General features: G+C 50.0%; 6 protein-coding genes across 6 annotated transcripts; 3 read left to right on the top strand and 3 right to left on the bottom strand.

Annotated features, from left to right (window-relative positions):
- Positions 1-252: 252 nt before the first annotated feature.
- On the bottom strand, positions 253-6,446 carry LACBIDRAFT_308693 (uncharacterized protein; the record flags this gene model as incomplete). The annotated part of the gene is made up of 7 exons (XM_001875614.1): positions 253-315; positions 2,450-2,471; positions 3,464-3,534; positions 3,592-3,734; positions 5,706-5,973; positions 6,026-6,170; positions 6,220-6,446. 7 exons carry the CDS (start codon positions 6,444-6,446, stop codon positions 253-255), a joined length of 939 nt encoding a protein of 312 aa, XP_001875649.1.
- Positions 6,447-8,545: 2,099 nt separating this feature from the next.
- LACBIDRAFT_308692 (uncharacterized protein) lies at positions 8,546-9,256 on the top strand (the record flags this gene model as incomplete). Its single annotated transcript, XM_001876053.1, has 3 exons — positions 8,546-8,841; positions 8,906-9,176; positions 9,227-9,256. 3 exons carry the CDS (start codon positions 8,546-8,548, stop codon positions 9,254-9,256), a joined length of 597 nt encoding a protein of 198 aa, XP_001876088.1.
- A 451-nt stretch (positions 9,257-9,707) lies between these two features.
- On the bottom strand, positions 9,708-10,254 carry LACBIDRAFT_308691 (uncharacterized protein). The gene is made up of 2 exons (XM_001875613.1): positions 9,962-10,254; positions 9,708-9,906 (listed from the first exon to the last, which is right to left on the bottom strand). The coding sequence occupies exons 1-2, from the start codon at positions 10,053-10,055 to the stop codon at positions 9,821-9,823; spliced, it is 180 nt and encodes a 59-aa protein (XP_001875648.1). The 5' UTR covers positions 10,056-10,254; the 3' UTR covers positions 9,708-9,820.
- Positions 10,255-10,491: 237 nt separating this feature from the next.
- LACBIDRAFT_308689 (uncharacterized protein) lies at positions 10,492-11,169 on the top strand (the record flags this gene model as incomplete). Its single annotated transcript, XM_001876052.1, has 3 exons — positions 10,492-10,812; positions 10,859-11,104; positions 11,155-11,169. The coding sequence occupies 3 exons, from the start codon at positions 10,492-10,494 to the stop codon at positions 11,167-11,169; spliced, it is 582 nt and encodes a 193-aa protein (XP_001876087.1).
- An 848-nt stretch (positions 11,170-12,017) lies between these two features.
- On the top strand, positions 12,018-13,146 carry LACBIDRAFT_322619 (uncharacterized protein; the record flags this gene model as incomplete). The annotated part of the gene is made up of 4 exons (XM_001876051.1): positions 12,018-12,049; positions 12,206-12,574; positions 12,774-12,783; positions 12,862-13,146. The coding sequence occupies 4 exons, from the start codon at positions 12,018-12,020 to the stop codon at positions 13,144-13,146; spliced, it is 696 nt and encodes a 231-aa protein (XP_001876086.1).
- A 1,641-nt stretch (positions 13,147-14,787) lies between these two features.
- Positions 14,788-15,417, bottom strand: LACBIDRAFT_308687 (uncharacterized protein; the record flags this gene model as incomplete). The annotated part of the gene is made up of 3 exons (XM_001875612.1): positions 14,788-15,140; positions 15,192-15,260; positions 15,318-15,417. 3 exons carry the CDS (start codon positions 15,415-15,417, stop codon positions 14,788-14,790), a joined length of 522 nt encoding a protein of 173 aa, XP_001875647.1.
- Between the last annotated feature and the right edge of the window lie 4,562 nt (positions 15,418-19,979).

Genomic DNA, 19,979 nt, shown 5'->3' with positions numbered 1-19,979 from the left:
GGGGTCGAAGGAGGCATCAATCGACGTCAGCAATAGTACAGACGTATCGGCTGCGCCCCCATTATCCGAGTGGGCGGAGGATCCATTTATTCTTTTGCTCCGCTCTATCTCGCTAGTGGTCTGTGAACAGAAGTTATGTTCTGGAAGGGAGTCGAGGAAAAAAAATTCACATGCAAGCAAGCCCTGAGTTTCTTTACACGATACGACAGCTGCATGATGCGTAGTGAAAGCCCATTGAACAGAGCAAGAAATTCATGAATGACAGTTGTCGCGTTGTAGGTGCTTTCGCGAAGTGGGAGGCTGCGTTGTTCCATACTTTATGTGCAAGTTAGCCTCAATTCAACTTGAAAAAAAAAAAACAATATCGGTTTCTCGACGCACCTAGCAAGCATTGACTTGGATCTTTTCCGAAATTTTTCGGATGGAAATAAATTCTCGGTGTCCGCCTGCTCGTAGATTTGCCTGGTCTCCCTGAGCAAGTCATCCAGAATTTTCATCTGAACACTAGGAAAACAGGCGCGGCACCAGGCGGAGGCAGAGGTGACCGCTATAACAAAACCGAGCACACCGGCGATGAAGCTAAAGTGACTTGCGGAGGTAGTGTCCATGAAGAGGGCAAGTGGTAAAGAGTGTAAGTGTCGGGGTTGCTTTTAACCCCATGTCCAGTACAACCGTTTGGTCAACTCACATATCAGTCATCCAAAAAGTTGACGCCTATAGCGTCTTTTGGACTGTCATACCAGGAGCAAGAGCCACCTTCTTTTGGATCCTGTTATATCTAAAAGAAGCTAGGCTCCCGGTCTTCGCTCTTGCTCCTGGTATGACAGTCCAGAAGGAGCTGTGGCTTGAGACCGGTAAGGGCAAGGTAAGAGCCGTCCAAAAGAAGCTAGGCTCCTGGTAGGACAGTCCAAAAGAAGCTATGGCTTGCCAGTGAGACCTGCGAGAGCAAGGTAAGAGCCGATAAGTTATAAGACAGTGTGGAAACGGCTGTGTGACTACCACCATTTGATGACCAGAATTTGGGATCATCGGTGCTGGTTAGATAGATATATATCTTGTGGATTTTGCAACCCAAATCCTCTTGAAGCTTGTTGAAGTGAGTGAATTAAAACTTGGCATCGTTCTGCTGGGAGTCAAACTATCAACACGGTCTAGCATTTGGCATGCATTCTCATATCGCCTATGGGCATGTGAGCTCTCGCGACTGCTTCACGCAATGATGACGAGTTTGTGAAGGCCACGTACGTACAGGCGCAAATATCATGGATACTTACTCCATTTTCCTTCAGGGGTGGCATTTTGAGGATGAGGGCTTTGCACCTGCCTGGCAGTGGCGTGGTACCCGTGCCGTATTACTTGACCGATTACTACAGCCTATTCCACTAATTTTTTCCGGTCAGAACACGTTGTGTCGAATTGGGGTGGCTGGGATACTGATGGGAACGTTTTATTGAAAGACCTAGAAAGACCCTTGTCAGGTATTTTTGAACCCAAATAAGTTTCGGGACCTTCAAACTGACTAGTATCGGTTGGACGTAAATCATACATAGCGCCGTATGTTCCAGATAGCGGAGTAGGAGAGCGCTATCCCGGTTGAGTGGCGAAGCGCTCTGTCAGCCTGCGGCGAAGCGCTATATCAGTCTTGCGCCGAAGCGCCAGGTGATAGCAAGCACACACACACACTGCCAACGCTCGGAAATTCGTGCCGCATGTTAAATTGTTGCCGTAACACCTAGTACTTCTGATATCTGTTTGGAAGGGTAGCGTTTTGTTTCCGTGTACACGACCATCTGCACTCATGTTCTCGCCGTTCGTTATATGCGTGCAGTGCTATACAGATACACAAGACGTTGAGAACCGCGTGGTACTTGATGTAATTGTCCCCGCTCGGCAAGGTTTACACAGGATGACCCAGTTATTCGGACTTGAAGATAGTCAGCGTACCTTCCCATTGAATAATGACACGAACGGGTTAATACACTCTAGACTGACAATAATTAGCAATACACATTAGCTAAGTGAAGGGCAACATATCAGTCGTCTCCGAGTCCATCCGCGTTCTTCAAATCATCCGTCAACCGAACCTTCATCCACGCATCATCATCCACATCCACCTCAATCAAGTTCTGCACCAACCAAACCGCCCCCTCATCGCGCGTGAACCTATAGTTCTTCTCCGGAAGTATCAATATCAGTAATTTCAGCGTTGGCAAGTCATTCATAACCCGTTCAGCCACTTCTAAGCGCCTGACGTGATGTAGTAGATCGTGGTAGGCGCTTATTGGGGAGGAGGCGTCTAAGAGGGGGTTCACGACGGTGGCGGGTTTTATGACTAACGTTCGGAGGCGGGTGAAACGCATTGGGGAGGGGAGGAAGGAGACTTGCTAGCCGTTTTGCTGGAGGTGGCATTTGTAAGAAAAAAGAGAATTTTGGGGATGAACGGACGTACTAGGCATGTATAATCCATCATCCTGAGGTATTCGAGCTTTAGCATCTGTCCTGCTACGCAGGCGGCGATGACTGCCACGTCCATTCCTACTTGACTCTTTCCTGCCATCGCTCAATGTTCAGGCTTTCCAAGGGCCCAAAGCTGGTTAGGGCTACGAACGTCGCTAGTTCGTCTTTTTTCCTTTGGGTTTTCCAAACAGTATTGGAGTAGTTTGACGCTTTTCCAGGACTCCATGTCCGTGTGCTAGTTCTCTTACGATGGCTGCATTGGTGTCTAGGGTGGCGAGGTTCGATGAAGTCTCTTTCAATTTGCGTGGTAACCTCGTCCCGTCAATCACGTGCGTTGAGGGTGAAGGAACGGTGAGAGAGGGTGGTAAGACTCTTTTGGCTCTCCAAGAAACTTCTATGATGAAATAGGTTTTGGTGAACTTTTGGAGGGTGTGTGTCCCTCGAGAACCCATGCTTGGACTGCGTTCCCGAAAAAGTGGGGTTCACCGTCTAAGATGGTCAACGCAGAGGTGGAGGGCGTGGTTGAGGCGGGTGAGGTCGTCTGCTTGGAGGCTTGTTTGGCATGGCATGGTGAGGGAAAGTCCGGAAAGGAATTGAATGCGAGCGCCAAATTGCGGGCGAGGGGCGAGGGAGGTGCACTATGAGTTAAGAGCGGGTCTGGAAGGGTGGGGAGGTTGATAGAGGTGTACAGGATGCATTCGGTCTCGGCGCGGGAGGATCGGGAGACATGACAGAGGGTGAGGGGGTCAGAGTGGGATAGCAGGGGAGAGGTACGGATTGATGAACAAATTTCTAATGGGAGGATCAAAGGGGTCAGCTGGGTTGGGGAGACTCGGGAAGAGGTGAGAGCCACCGTTTCCGGTTTTTATCAAATCTTAGACATGTAACTTTCATTGGCTGTAGCCTGTCGCTGCTAGCATTTTGTACCTCGACGCGTTCTGTCAAAGCTCTGCAGGCGAATTGCTCGCTGAAATTTGTGGAAAGTCGGTAGTCGTGGAGCACTCACCTAACGTCCGTTGATGCAGAGTGTCCATGCTCTCCAGCTCGTCTCTGGCGTCGTTCGTCCTCGATTGTGAACTGAAAAACAATTTTACGCCTGACGCAGCAGAAAAAAAACAACAAAGATGTTCTTACAACAAGCAGGCCCCAAGGCCTTGACACCGGCCCATAGCTACATGATGCTTTGCGAAAGACCGCTGAACAGAGCCAGATAATCTTGGACGGCTGACGTCGCATTATAGGTCTGTTCCCGAAGCAAGGCGCTAGATTTATCCGCACTTAACGTATGCAACGTTCAGAAGCAAGAATGGAGGTGGGAGCGTAAATCGTACTCAGCGAGCGTTCCCGAAGTTAAGTGACCTCTCCGAAAGCATGATTGTCATCATCCGCCTTCTCATAAATCGTCCTTGTTTCAGGAGTTCGTCGAGATGCGCTTCTGAGACTGGGAGATAGGTGCGACAGCAGGCAGCAGCCGAGATAAATCATAATCGTGACGGCGAGTTTCAAAACGACAGCCACAAAGTGAATTTACTCGAGGGGTTGTTGTTCATATTTCTTCAGCGATAGTTTCGCCGAAAAGAGAAATGAAAGGGCGGCCATGGAGGAAATGCGAGCTCAAATAAAGGCTGTAGACTCATGAGGCTGGCGTCAACTCGTGTTTGATACGGATACGTCATCCAATCATTTCAAATTTCACTGATTTGGTTGTTGTTTGATAGAAACGTTAACGTAACATCTCGGTTGTTCAACGTTCAACCGTCAACGTTCCTCATCGGGACCGCTCTGGATTACCCGCGAGTATACCAGAGTATACCTCTACCTCTCGTTTTCCATGCGTCCGGGCGCGCAAACAATTTCATTCGCACGCCCACCCCCGACCTAGCCTCATACATTGTTACAAGCCAAATCAACCCATTCACCCGCCCTTAGGCTCAGGTATGGCGTTCCGTTCAATAGAAAATCCACTGATCCACTATAGCACCCCGTTTGGCTGTTTCAAAGTTTGTATGCCCCATTAACAGTCATCTCTATGATCTAGTAGCCAGGATCTAGCTACCTCAAGTGATGGATGCTAAAAGAATCAAGGATGATACCACGGTTTGTCTATCCTTGACGATTTCCGAGGTCCTTCAACACCTAACTTTGATTGCCTGGTGATGCCGTCGTTGCGACCGTTCCATTACCCCGAATTGAAGGCCATCAGTGAGGATGTGGAATCTGTTACACAAATCCTTGAGGTACCCAGGCACCTATAGGGGCTAACGTTTATGCATTCTGATAATGTTGGCCATGGGTGGGTGAGCTTTCGCTATATGTCATTTAATGAATAATTGGAGCCACACAGGCTCAGCCTGAGGCGCGAATATTATGATGGACTCTCGCTCCATTTACCCTCAAGGATGGCATTTTTTGGTCAGGGACTTCGCGCCTGATGCAGTCACTTTGGGTGACGCCTTGAGCACGTATCGACCACCCAGTCCGGTATTACTTTGTCGACTATGGTCTCTCTCATTGCTTTCTTCCTGATCAATCACACCTTGTGCTTGATTGGGGTGGCCGAGATACAGATGTCCCTGAGCTAAAGAATCTCCAACGATACGATCCATTCAAGGTTCTCCAACGATACGATCCATTTTGACGTGTTTACCATTGGGAATGTTTTTTTCAAAGAGCTATACTAGGTATCTGTGCCCTCATTCGCGTTGCTCATCCGTCGGACCAAGCATGGCTAAAGATACCGTGGATTAGGATTTCTTGCCGACCTTCTCAATTTCATGATGAATCACGACCCAGAAACACAGCACAGTGCGGAGAGGGCACTTCAGAAATGGCCCAAAATCAAGACTGGCTGAGCATCTCAACAGCTCGTGGGAGGCTCCGCAAACCTGATGAATCTGTCGGGGAAGGTGTAGTCCTCGATACGATTGCGGTCGCAAAACAGGGAATATAAAGTATAACTCATTTATCCAACGACGACGTGAGTGCTGCTTTCTATCTTCCAAACACGAATCAATTTTTTTTTTCGTAGTTGCGGACTTGGTAGCAGGCTTCAACGTGATCCGCATGAATTCGCTCACGACCTTGTGCTACCAGCGCCCTTTCTCAAGTAAACCCATTGGACTGATGCAGCGACCGGTGTGAAGAGCGGTATCTCTTCTAAAGCGCTGAGTGGCTCTCCTACACTTGGGGCAACATTGTCTAGATTGACATCTTTGAAACTTGTCGTTCGATCGGAGAGCTGGACTTGCCTTGATGATGGCTATCTCCCGGTCCAACCAAAGCTTCCCTCACAGCGCTATCAAGTTCACTTGGTGCGGTGGGGCAGGAGGCGGACTGACCCTGACGGGGATCTGAACTCCCACCAAACTGTTGGTTACTTGGACAATGCACAGACTCGGGGTCGAAGGAGGCATCGATCGACGTCAGCAATAGTACAGAGGTATCGTCTGCGCCCCCACCACCCGAAGGGGCGTTGAATCCATGTCTTCTTTTGCTCCGCTCTATCTCGCTGGTGGCCTATGAACAGAATTGTTATGTTCTTGAAGGGAGTCAATGATAGAAATCTAACATGCAAGCAAGCTCTGAGTTTCTTGACACGATACGACAGCTGGATGATGCGTAGTGAAAGTCCATTGAAAAGAGCAAGAAATTCATGGATGACGGTCGTCGCGTTGTAAGTGCCTTTGCGAAGTGAGAGGCTGCGTTGTTCCATGCTTTATGTGCGTTTTAATTATTCAAACTTGAAGAAAGAAACAGACACACCTAGCAAGCATTGACTTGGATATCTTCCGGAAAATTTCAGATGGGAATAAATTCTCGGCGTCCGCCTGCTCGTGAATCTGCCGGGTCTCCCTGAGCAAGTCATCCAGAATTTTCATCTGAACACTAGGAAAATACGCGCGGCACCAGGCGGAGGCGGAGGTGACTGCCATAACAAAACCGAGCACACCAGCGATGAAGCTAAAGTGATTTGCGGAGGTACTGTCCATCAGGCGGGCAAATAAGGCATGGGTACAGAAGAAGCACCGACTTAAAAGCAAGGACCGTCACCTTCTCTGTAACGGGATATGCGGATTTTAACCTTTATCATCAGCAATCAAACACTCAAAATAATGACACGAATCAAGACACAAACCGTGTCAGGCCGTGTCATACCTGGAGTTGTCAGGTGTGAGAAAAAGGTTTGTTTTCTTGTTACTTTTGTAAGTACAACCTTCTGTCTGTGTCGGCCCTTCGGTGCACTATGAGTGTGGGGCCGGCGTGTCGGGTCTGGGGTTAATAGAATGAAAGTTTTCAGCAAAACTTCTGAGAACAGGGCCCACAGATCCACCGATCTCGGACGCAGCTTGAGGCTTCCACGAGGTGGGCTCCAGCTTGACGCGTCCAATGGACTTATGACGCCTTTTGCACGAATTGCCTACCTTATCCGTCACCTAGTACTCCGTTCGTACTAAGCGCCCAAAGTTTCAAGCACGCGCGCCTCCTGACCGGTCATAATCCGGTTGAAAAGCTGTTAGTAACCGCAGTCCTTGGCGGAGAAGCGGCGGGTACAAGAACGCAAAAATACAACCAATGGAAAACCCTCCTATGCCCATTCAATGGAGTCCCCGCAGAATGTGGCGAAAACAGGGCCCACAGATCCACCGATCTCGGACGCAGCCGCAGGCTTCCACGAGGTGGGCCCCAGCTTGACGCGTCCTCCGCTCCCTCAATAATTTCGATGTGGCCAACTAATGCTGTATATATTTCATTCTCATGTCAACATTTGTCGTCCCATGGTTGTTCAATGGACTTATGACGCCTGCGAATTGCCCAAGAATTCAAGTTGCCTACCTTCAATCCGTGACTTACATCTCCTCTCGGATGACATCGTTTGTACTTATATTCTGTAAGCGCCCAAAGTTTCAGCACGCGCCTCCCGCCGTCATCATCCGAGCAAACTGGTTCAAAAACTGTTAACCGCATTCCTTGGCGGAGAAGCGCCGGGTACAAGAACGCAAAAATATACATAACTAATGCAGAGCCCTTCTATGCCCATTCAAATCACCTTACTCATGAAAGCGGCTTATCATCCCCATAACACAAAGGGATGTAGTCAACTAGCTAGTTCCGTATCTGTTTGAAATCTCGTTACTGTGGACTCGGCACCGGGTGGAGTAACGAGTTTGCACATCGGCTCCTCCAACCACCGCGAATTGCCGCGAGCAGATCTGGGGTGAGTGCTGACAATCAAACAAGCCTAAATGGCTAATTTCGTCTTGGGGATGGACAGCACAGGAGATCGAAGATATCAACAAGCGAAGGCGCTGCCCAATGTTCCAAGCAACGTCTAGCTGCTCTGCTGGACTCTAGCAAGGTCTAGCAAGTATTAGCCATGCCGATCATCGATCAATCGATCAATGCTCCTTGTCTCCTTGTGTTCGTCGTTCTTGTGTCCGCAGCGTCTACTTATCATTGACAGCAACCACAAACACTCACAAACGCCATGCGAAACTAGACTCGACTCCAGTCTCTATGGAATCAAAACCCGAGGCAACAGATGTGTTTTTTTGGGTCAGTCCGGATTAGGAGGGTTGTGCACGGGTAATTGATTCCATAGAGACTCCGGAGGTTAATTGAGTTGTGTCGGCAGGTGAAGCTTGTTGGGCCAGTTGACAACGACGGTGACAAGGAGGGAGTTTGGAGGGAGCTTGGAAATCCAGGAGAACCTGGAACGATGGAGGTTCAACGTTCAACTTCGTTCAAATAATACAAACATTCAAAAATAGAGCTACTCATATTGACTGGCAATGACTGCTCGGCGTAGCGAGTGCAACTGACAACGGCAGCCAGCGAGTGCCAACTTGAAAGTGCCAGTGGCGGTCGCAGAAGCTAAAAGTGGCTAAGATCTCGATCGAATGAGTAATATATATGGTAAGTCGGCGGGCCCTCGAAGGCCCATTACCCTATCAAAAGAAGGGCCCTTCAAGGCCCACTGGTACGTCAAAAGGCGGTGCCCTGTGGTGTAGAGACTGGTAGGGTTTAAAAAAACGTTTAAAGCTTGAAGGTTACGTCATCGAAACATTTCGCTGATTTCAACTCTCGTTCCATGCAAACGGAACATAGCTTTCGTCCTACCTTCGTTTTCTATGCGTGGTACGCAACCAAATTCAAATGTATCTCCGCCCCCCCCCCCCCGACCCGATCCCAACTTACAAGCCAAAGCAGCCCGATTCCATTTTACCCGCCAGCCCTCAACCTTTCTGAGAAGATATGGCATGATCGATATTATTGCCTTCTTCATAAGGGTTCTCAACTGTGTCCTCGCTATCGTCGTGGATGGACACCATCAGGCTCAATGATTAAAGCGAAATACCGGTATGCGAGGATTCACTGCAACATCTTGTTCGTCCATGTTTTCAGATCTGCATGGGTTTTTAACTATGGTCTGTATTTAGCTACCTCAAAGTGATGGATGCCAAAAGAACAGAACAAGGGGTGGTCTCGCGGTTTGTTTGAAAGCCGTCTTCCGAACGCCTAAAGAGGCGGAAATCGCGAAATATTTATTATCGCCCGAGTTGCTACAAGAGCCTCCCAATCATTCCGTGCCCATTCTCGACGTCTTCCAAGATCCTTCGGCGCCTGACTCTGAATACCTGGTTATCCCATTACTGTGTCCCTTTGACGACCCCGAATTCGCAATTGATGAGGTTGTCGACTTTGTAACGCAAGTTCTTGAAGTACGTTGTGTTCCAAAGTGCCTGCCGCCTCAGAGTTTAATTGTGAATAGGGCCTGACATTCATGCTTCTCATAATGTAGCGCATGGGTACGTGCGCTTTCACAGCAAGTCAGTCTTCAAACCGAGTTAATAAAGAACAGAGACTGCACAGGCGCGAATATTATGATGGACGTTCGCTCTACTATATACCCTCAAGGTGGCATTTCAAAGCAAAAAGCTTTGCGCCGGATGGAGTAACTTTTGTGACACCGCTCGCCCGTATAGCAGGACGGACAAGAGTCGACACACACACAGAAATGAAATACGACACACGTGATGAAGAACGACACACCTGTCCAATGTTCAACACATTGATGGCAAATGTCGGTCACTTATTCAGGAATGTGTGTCGAATCTTATCCATACTATTTCGATAAATTCCGCCCCTTTTTGGATTGAAAATCTGATGTGTGACGGCCAAATTAGATATTGAGTACATATACACCAAAAATTCTGTGGTTAAGTCGAAATCAGCCTCTCCATGCTCACGTAAAATTTGACATTATAAGTTTTATTCCTTACACTACTTACTATACATTAAGTTATACGTAGATTCTAAGAGAGGGAGCAACATCGCGACCCCGGAATGTACCTACCAAGAATTCTCACCGTCGACAGCCTTGGGTGTCAACATGTGGTCTCCGCGGCCGTGGTTGAGTGAGACACAGTGGTGGCCTCGTCGGAGAGGGCGCTGGCGTTTTCGCTGTCATTCGGGGCTGTTTAGTGGGGAGGCGCATGGTACGCACCTGGCTGCACGGTGCTGTATTGGCTGTTGGTTCGCCAAGTGGCGCTGGGTCCTCGTCGATGGGCCTCAGCGCTGGATTCCGTCTGTTGGGGCATTTTCGTGAGCTGGTTCCGTCAGCGTGGGTGGTTTATCCTGGGCGCTGAGTTGTTGCCGTGGGTAGTTGGGTGGTTTTGTGTGCGTTTTCACAGGCGGTTAGTTGTAGTCCACAGGTTGCGTTTGCGAGGGGAGTTGATTTGGGGGCGGACGTGGCGTGAGGTGGGAGGAGCGCCCCGGCTTTGCCCTGCTGGGCATTCGCCAGGTAATTGGGTTGTTAGCAAATACGGGGCTGAACAGAGTCGGAACTCACCTGAAGGGGCCCGTAACCGTTCTCTCGGTCCTTGTCGGCCATAGCAAGGGTGCGAGGTGAGGAGGAAGAGAGCGCAGGGGGTGGTGGGGCACAGGCAAGCAAATGGTGGTCGTGGTGGTGATGAGAAAGCGGTCGTGACCAAGTTGTGACAGCGTTCATCACGCTCGTAACGGAGTTTCGAATTTATGCACAGCACACTCGAAAATGCGAAATCACGAAGAACGACACATTGTTACCAGGTGTGTCGCTTCTCACATGATGTGTCCTACTCCTCATCTGTGTGTGTGTCTCCTCTTGTATATCCTCCCCGTATAGACCACCCTGTATGGTATTATTTCATCGACTACGGCCTATCCCGCCGCTTTCTTCCTGATCAGCTGCACTTTTTGTTGGATTGGGGTGGCCGAGATGACGACGTTCCAGAGCTTGAGAAACACCAACCTTATGATCCTTTCAAAGTTGATGTGTTTACCGTAGGGAATGTTTTTTTTAAAGAGTTTTATCAGGTATTTGCTCACCAAATGTGTCGCCAGCCCACTAACTGTTTGTAAGAAATATCTTGGATTAGAATTTCTTTCTGAACTTATCGAGTTCATGATGACTAAAGATCCAGGAAAACGTCCAAGCTCTCAGGTGGTGCTTCAAAAATGGCGCAAGATCAAGACTGGGCTGAGCACCTCCACTGCTCGTTGGAGACTTCGTAGACCCGATGAATCGGTTGGAGAACGCGTAGTCCTTGATACAATCGCCGTCGCGAAGCAGGGCATACACAGTATAACACATCTATTTAACGACGATGTGAGCCCTGCCTTTGATCGTTTGGTCATGGATCAATTCTCTTATTGTAGCTGCGAACTTGGTGATAGGCTTCGCATGAATTCTCTCAGGATCTCGAACGACCAGTGGCACTCTTTCTCAAGTATACCCATTGGACCGGCAAGCTTGCTCATCACACATCGTCTCTCATGAATCGCTTTCACGCTGTCTATTGCTCTCGACCACAACGATTGTACCAATCAGTGAATAATGAACTGGTTCCGATGATTGTACTAAGTCCTACACTCATGTCTTTCACTCAGTGTAACGTTCCTCACTCACATTTCTCCCTTCAACATCGCCAAGGTTTGGCCGAGGTCCCACGGGGCTTGGAACTCAACATCGGCAGAACACCACGCCCTACACTCCATATCCAAACTGAACCATCTGGATGCTTGGACCGCCTGCCTTACCGCAAATTTTGCACAAAGTCATTAAGACGCGGCTCTATGCTGTAGCAATTGCACGCGTTCAACCCCAGCAATGCTACATACAATCAACTTTGTAGACTATGTATGCTAAATTTATACAGTAATGTATTCTTAAATTTCTGGTCCTGATGGTCATCATCTCAGCCTGTAGTAGTAAACACTTACGGGACCGTCATACTCCACATTTTGACAAAAAGGGCTGAATAAATGAACCCCTCACCAAGAACGGCCATGTGCGGATGTTCCCTTCAAAAGACTACGCATGTACATAACAGTGAAATCCGTGTTAAATGAAGTAATAAGAAATACAAAAAAGTCATCCTGATACTGTACATTGTGGAAAGCTGTTCAACGCAGGTGTTCTATAGAATCGAAAGAAGCCTTTATGGCGGCGATTGAAGTAAGATTGCTACTCTCCCTCTGCCCCGTGCCCATGACTGTTGTCCCGGGCGTAGTCCACCAAGATGTCGTCAGGAACTGAAATTCGCGAGGGGCAGTGTGTCCATAGAGGAGTGAGAATGATTGAAAGATGGGTATGTGGGTGATGGGTATCTGAGCGACAACAGATCGTTGTTAAAATATGGATGAATGTGGCTGGATGACACTACCTGGGAAGGATGACACTATCCCAGTTTGTATCAGGTATTTGCAGGATGTCTGGAACACGAGAGGTACACGTCCGCTCCCAGAATTGGTGCAGGAGCCTGAATAAGTGGGGAGGTGATGCGACCAGAGGGAAGAGCCGTGGTATCACTCCTGAGCCGTTGAGTGGCGCTCCTATGCTTGGGGCGACATTGGCTAAGTTGGCGTCTTTAAAAGTGTTAGCTTCGGTTGTTGTTCGATCAGAGAGTCATACTTGCCTTGACGATAGCTATCTTCCGGTCCAACCCAAGCTTGCGTCACAGAAACATCAGGTTCGCTTGGTGCGGTGTGCCAGGAGGCGGACCGGCCCAGAGGGGGATCCGAGCTACCACCAGATTGTTGACTACTTCGACTATGCGCCGACTCGAGGTCGAGGAAGGTATTGATGGACGTCAGGGATCCATATATTCTTTCGTTCCTGGCAGTCTATGAACAGAATCATTATGTTCTGGCAAGAATTAAAAGAAAGAAAAAAAAACTAACATGCATGCGTGCCCTGAGTTTCTTGACACTATACGACAGCCGTATGATGTGTAGTGAAAGTCCGTTGAAAAGGGCATAAAATTCATGAATGACAGTTGTCGCTTTGTAAGTGTCTTCGCGAAGTTGTACGCTGTGTTGTTCCATACTTTATGTGCAAGTGAGCTTTAAAAACCACATTATCAGCTTCTTGACGCACCTGACAAGCTCTATGGATATCTCCCGAGACTGTTCGGACAGAAATATATTCTCACCATCTGCCTGCTCGTACATTTGCCTGCTTTCCCTGAGCAAGTCGTCCAGAACTTTCATCTGAACGCTAGGAAAGCAGGTGTAGCACTTGGTGGCGGCAGAGGTGACCACTATAAAAAACCCGACTACACTGGCAGCGAATTTGAAGTGATTTGCAGAGGTACTGTCCATGATCTCTGCGAGTGGCAAGACATTGTTACAGAGGATGTACAAGTTTAAAAGCAACTTGAAGGATGTGTACAGCCATATTATTATACTTTTTTTCATAATTACAAGAGGTGCCAGATCGGTCGATTTGCTACGTGTGATCTGGCCATGCGAGCTTGACACCGGGGGTCACTGGGTCGGCATGCCAGTGGCAAAGTAGGATCACCGCTGACCGGGACCAGCGGCGACTGATTCACAAAGAGTTCACTTTTTCTTGTTGTTATCCATGGCCAATTGTTATGCTACGTATGTACTTTGAGTTACACAATTACAGTAATTATTGTTACAATAAGACATTTTGTTACAGGCTGCTGTTGCTGCTCAATTGTTTTCAATACATTAAGTATATGATATTCCATGGATGCTACCCAACATTCTGTCAGGTATTTAGATTCCTAAATGTGTTGTGGGGAACTTCGAACTGACTGTTATTTTCACGAAATACATTGGGTTAGAATTTGTCATGCAGTGTGGGGTTCATGATGGCTGAGGATCCGGGGAAACGATTTAGCTCTGAGATGAAGCTTGAAGCTTGAAGACTGGCTTGAGCACCTTGATAGCGCATTGGAGACTTCATAAACCTGATGATCGCCCTCGCTGGGCAAGGTTTACACAGTAGAGCTGTTGGGACTCGAACATAGTCCACCCACCACTTTCTATTGAATAATGGCGCGAACGGGTTAATATACTCTAGATTGACCATAATCAGCAATACAATAGCTAAAGTCAAGGGCAACACATCTACCCAAGTCGTCTCCATCCCCGTTCTTCAAAAATCATCCGTCAACCGAACCTTCATCCATGCATCATCATCAGCTATGATTTGAGCGACAGGCTGGGAGACTTGGTTTCCTCCCCCCTCATCGCGCGTGAACCGATAGTTCTTCTTCAGAAGTATCAGGACCCGTAATTCGAGTGTTGGCATATAGTTAACGATGTGTTGAGCCACTTCGAAGCGCTGGGCGTGTTGAAGAAGATCTGGGTAAGTCTTAGACCAGGATCACGGTGGCGAGTTTCGTGACTAGAGTTCGTAGGTGAGTGAGACACATTGGGGAGGGGAGAAAGAAGACTTGGTAGCCGTCTCGCTGGCGATGGCATTTGTGAATGAGAGAATTTTGGGAATGAACAGACGTACTAGGAATGTATAACCCATCATCCTGAGGAATTCAAGGTTCGGCATCTGCGCAGCTACGCAGGTGGCGATGATCGCCACGTCCATTCCTACTTGGGTCTATTCCTGCCATCACTTGATGCTTAGGCTTTTCAAGACCCAAACTTCTACAAACGTCGCTACTTCGCCTTCTTCCCTAAAAGTATTGGAGTGGTTTGATGGTTTTCCAGGACTCCATGTCCGCCTACGCTAGTTCTCTTACGATGGCTGCGCTGGTGTCTTAGGTGGTGAGGTTCGGTAAGATCTCTTTGTGGGGTAACCTCGTCCCGTCAATCACGTGCGTTGAGGATGGACGGTGAGAAAGGCTCTTTTGGTTCTCCAAGAAATCGTTTAGCATGTTGTGGTGAAATGGGTGTCGGTGAATTTTTGGAGGGTCTAAGTGGAACCTATGCTTGGACTGCGTTCCCGGAAAAGGGCGTCTAATATGGTCAAGTCACGGAGATTGATGCAGAGGGGTGGAGGGCGTGGGTGAGGAGGCTTGTTTAGGAGGGCATGGTGAGGGAAAGGGTTTGAATGCGGGCGGCGGGCGAGAAAGGTGTGCCATGAGTTAAGAGCGCGTCTGGAAGGGATTGGGAGGTTGATAGAGGTAGTTCGGCCTCGGTGTGGAAAGACCGGGAGATATGGCAGAGGACGAGGATGTCAGAGTGGGTGGCAGGGGAGAGGTACAGATCAATGAGAAAATTTCTGGTGGGAGAATCAAGGGGGTCATTTGAGTTGAGAAGAGGGAGAGTGAAAGAGCCGTCGTTCTCGATTTTTATCAAATCTTGAACATGTTTGTTCTGACGCCTCTTAGATTTCAATGCATTCTGCCAATGTTCTGCAGGCAAATCGCTCACTAAAAAATTTAGTAAAAATTGCGGAAATTTGGTAGTCGTCGAGCACTCACCTAACGTCCGTTGATGCAGAGTCTCCATGCTCTCATGCTTGTCTCTCGTCGATCTTTCTCGCTTGTGGACTGAAAGACAGTGTTATGCCCTGATGCAGGAAAAAAATTCAACGAAGATATTCTTACAATCAGCCAGGCAGGCCCACAAGGCCTTGACACCGGCCGATAGCTGCATGATGCTTTGCGAAAGTCTGATGAACAGAGCCAGATATTTTTGGAGGGCCATCGTCGCATTATGAGTCCGTTCTCGAAGCAAGGCGCTTGATTCCTCTGCATTTTAGGTATGCAACATTCAGAAGCGGGAACGGGGATGGTATCGTAAACAAAGTTATCACCAGGCATTCGATGGTATCAGAGGGAGAGAGATTATCATCTTCGCCTTCTCGTGAATCGTCCTGGTTTCTTTCAGGAGTTTGTCGAGAAATTTCACCTGTGCCCATAGGAGATAGGTGCAACAGGAGGCGGCGGTAGAGATAATTGTGGTGGAGGGTCCTAAAACGCCAGCCACAATGTTGAAATTACTTGAGGCGTTGTTGTCCATGTCATCGTTTCTCCGAGAAGAGAAGAAATAAGAGTGCGGCCAGTGAGGAAATGTGAGCCTACAAAACGCGTGTTTGATACGTCATCCAACCCTTTCATTGATGCGCAAACAATTTCATTCGCACGCCCACTCAACCCCCCTTAATAGCCAAATCAACCCGATTCTTATTATCTTTGTATTAAAGGCTGAGGACGTCTAGTGTAGGTGGGAGCAGACATTATGGCAAGTCTAAGATACTACATAGTCCAAGACTGAAAGCAAAATGCAATGTCCTTGCTAAGAGAGAGAGCCAGACTGCACGAAGCGCAAAGGATGGGCGAAAGCCAAAAGGCTTCCCGTCCTGGCAGGGAGGTCCACTCTGTGGGCAAAACAAGATGAGCTGTGATTCCCAAAGGTTAGGAGCCCTGCGACGCGTCGAGCGAGTCTCAGAGAAAACCACAAATCTAGGAGCAGGGGGGAAATGAACTCACCAGTGTGTGAAGAGCCGATGAGCACTACCTCCGGATGTGGGGCATGGTAAGTCTGATGAAGTTCTCATGTACTTCTGGGACTGCCTGCATGTATGGGGCGAGGATCTGAGCATGTTTCGTGAGGTAGACAAGGAATGCATCGCTCGCCCACCGCCCTTTCACCTTCATCACCTCAAAGGGCGTCCCCCTCAGCAGATACTCCAGCGTCGAGCCGATGCGGATACCATGCCCCTGACGTGGGTCTAAGCCTGCTGCCCTTGCTGCAGCCGTCACCGTCCGAATGAACTCCGTTTTCGTCAAGGGCCTGAAACAGCTGTTCTTGAGGTAGGAGAAAAGGTGGCCATCTGTGGGTGGCTTGTTAACTGCCATGTGGTGAGCGAGGGCCGCCTCGGGATCTGTGTCTCCTGACTGTTTGGACCAAGAGACGTCCTCGCCGTGCATGGAGGCTTTGGTCCTGGGGATGCGGAAAACAGTCGACTTGAGGCCGTTGCGGTCAGACTCAACTCTGACATCAGAAGGCTTGATGTGTGCCTCCCTGTCGAAGGCTGTGAGGTTCGGCACCGTGAACTTGCCCAAACGGGCAGTAGCGTAAAAGGTGGTTGTGAGGCAGCTGTAAACGGCAGCATCGCGTGGCTGGTCCAGTTTCAAGTGGCTTCGCACCGCGAGGATGAAGTCCGTGGTGTATGGCACCCTCTTCTTCCTCCTGGAAGTGGGCGGCGTGGACTTCTCCACTGCTCTGAGCAGTGCTTCCAGCTCTGCTGGGTCCATCTGCCACTTGACCCCATGGAGGATGTGCCAGGCCCAAATGCCGCACACATAGTTGTCGATTGTGCTGCCTGAATACGTGCCTGCTAGTGAGGAAATGAAGGCGTTAACGAGGATCGGGCTGGCAGGCGCACGTTCCTCTTCTGTGATGCCCTTTTGGTCGCAATATACATGGAAGTTTAATAGACCTGAGCCATAGGTGGCCAGAGTCGACTCCTCCCATGATTTTCCCATCACGATGGCAATCTGGCGTACATCCTGTGGGCCCAGGCTTGATGGTGTGTCTGTGGCGGACTCCCGCCCATGAAGCGGCATCCAACGCTGCAGACGCTCACTAGCGAGAACATGCAGGCGTCTGGAAGAGGGGATGGGACACAGGTCCTTTGTGTATTGTGCCGGCTTCGCAACCTTGGGCGTGTACTGGAGAGCCCGAGGAAAACGGTCACCCATCGAGCCAGCCTTGTGCCTGGGCGAACGCGGCCCTAGTGTGCTGCTCGAATGCATAGTCAACGGCTGTCCGCCCTTGTTGGAGGGACGTGCGGTCAGACCTTGGGAGAGGGACTGGGGCCTTTCCTTGCTGTATAAGGCATGACTCAGCCTGTGTGAGAGGCGCGTCGAAGTCGCATATGTGTTGTCTGAGTGTTGGTGGGATAACAACAGCAGGGAGGAGGGAGCCGTGGTAGTATTCGCCTCTAGAAGGCCCATCTGCTGGGTTCTCTTTGCTGGGAACGTATCTTGTGTGGAAATGGACGCCTTCCGTTTCCGTGATGGCATGAATATGCTTGAAGACTTCGTTTGTGGGTTTGTTCCGGCTTCTGCCCTTCCACCAACCTTCAACAACCCCTTTGTTGTCCCCAAAGACTTTGACGTGAGTCCCTCTGGGAGCGGATGGGGTGAGGGTGAGGATGAGGAGCTAGAAGCCGACTGCCTCTGCCCAGCCGATGTCCCTTCCATCAGCCTTCCAACCTGGGAGGAGCCTCCAAGCTCTCCACCTGCCTTTGACTGTGATCCCAATACCAGTTTCTGAGCTAGCATCCGAGTAAGCATTGGCATCGAAGATTGGGAGGGGTCCAGGGATGGGCCTGACAACGTCTGGGCGGGCAAGTCTCTCCTTCCACCAGGATAGATCGCTCGGAGTTCGGCGGGGTGGATAACGCAGGCAGAAAGGACTATCGTGACATACCCCCAGGAAGGCCTCCAGGTTGGTGAGGTAAGCGTGTCCTGCGGGAACAACGTGGCATGCATGTAATAGCTTTCCATAAAGCTTTTGCACTTCTTCCAGGGTGTGCTTGGGTTTCGACTCCCACTCCTGGATGGCCTGAAGGTATTTCTCCTTCTTGCTGGGCGGTAGGCTGACTGTGCGATTGGTGAGGTCCCAGGAGAAGCCGATGAATGGGGCCATGTCGCCAAAAGGAATGTCCTTCTCGGTTTCCCATGGAATTCCCAAAATGTCGGACAGAGCATCGATGTCTGCCATACAATACGTGAAGCGCCTGTCAGTTGGGGACCTGCACAGAAAGGGGGTCAGAGAAGGGAAGTTCAGGGGATAGGTGAGGCTGGGAGCTGGGGCAGGGAAGAAAACGAACCTTTCAGATGCCTGTGAGAGGTCACAGAAGGGGAAGGACGAATCTTCGTCAAACTCCTCGGGCTGGCCGTCTGGCATGACAGTGCCCTTAAACCAGAGGCGGCCTCCGTCGTGCAGCTCCCCCCCATTTTCAGCAATGTCTTGAGCCCACCGGCTTCGACTGCTGTTGTACCTGTCAAGGTGGTGACGCAGGATGCGGAAGAAAATGTGGTCGTCGACCCACTTGGAGACTGGACCAATACCACGGGAACGCATGATCTGGGTTCCTGCATCCCCCAGGAGACCATAGACGCCACCCCCTGAAGCCAACCCAAAACAATCACGCGTGTCGATTGCGAAGTTGTCTTCCTCATCAAGGCGGACGACCAAACCTGGCCACTGGTCAGGTCTGATGGGGATGCCTCTATAAGCCTCCTTGACGTCTCGTATGGCAGCCTGCGAGCCTGGGGGGAGGCGCCATATGAGGAGGGAGACCACAGAGAAAGTGCCCCATGTGCAGGGGTACTGAGTGGAGTGTTGATAGATGTGATGGAGTTGAGAGGGGAGTGCGGTGAGGATAAATTTTGAATGATCCGGAATTTTCCCGGACGCCCTGGTTTCGGTATGATGCTGAGTGGGGAAGTTTGGAAAGGGCCAAGGAGGATCTCCACCTCATCCTTGGTGACTGGGCCGACATAACATCCCTTTTGAAACTCAGCTTGTATAATGGAATTAAATTCGGTGCTATGATAGGTAATAGAAGGGTGATTAGGGGGGGCAAAGGTTTGAAAGATGGGCTGGATGCCTGCGTCGAAACCGAGACGGAGGCTGTCCGGAATGCTTGAATATTTGTCCTGTAAACCAGCCGCGTGGAGGTATTCACGCCAAGCCTCTGGCTTGTAGGGGGATGCAGCATCAAGCTTTCTGTGCTCGAGGGCAGTTCTGAGCCCCATGAGTCGGCTTCCCGCATCCTGAGCACTCGTGACGAGAGTCGTGAGCAGAGGAGGAGCAGCCATTTGGCCGCTGCCAGTCTGAACAGAGGATATTTCCTGCTGGATTGACAATGCGGCCCTGGGCGTTTTTCTGGCAGCGCGCGGGGGTTCCATCCCAGAGGGAGCATGACGCGCACTTGAAGACGTCGTGGGGGTGGCGACCCAAGCAAATGGTGCAGGCGGACAAGGCGCCATCTCCGGCTGCACCAGTCTGAAAAGACTGCTGGGCGTCAGAGGCGGACTTAGCGGTGCGACGACGCTTGGCGTCTTTGGGTGGCGGGCTCAGCCTGTTCTGACGCTGCGCCTCAGGGGAATGGTGTCTGCGCCTAGCAGAGCGGTTTGCACGGTGTCTGCTTGACTGCCCCCGAGGCTCTGGGGACGAGGAACGGGAGCGACCACGTTTTGTGCCCTGGGCGCGAGAAGTCCTGGGGCTGTCTGAAACCAGATTGGTCTTGG

This window comes from Laccaria bicolor, genomic scaffold, assembly GCF_000143565.1.
Source record: "Laccaria bicolor S238N-H82 LACBIscaffold_3 genomic scaffold, whole genome shotgun sequence".
Classification (NCBI taxonomy): domain Eukaryota; kingdom Fungi; phylum Basidiomycota; class Agaricomycetes; order Agaricales; family Hydnangiaceae; genus Laccaria; species Laccaria bicolor.
Note: the sequence above shows the minus strand (reverse complement) of the source record. Positions and strands in the feature narration are given on the sequence as shown.

Bases quoted from the DNA above. Each gene is read 5' to 3' on its own strand.
- LACBIDRAFT_308691 (XM_001875613.1), bottom strand. From the start codon at position 10,055: ATGCCCCAACAGACGGAATCCAGCGCTGAGGCCCATCGACGAGGACCC. The intron at 9,907-9,961 runs GTGCGTACCATG...CGAAAACGCCAG, and splicing joins ATACAGCACCGTGCAGCCAG to CGCCCTCTCCGACGAGGCCA.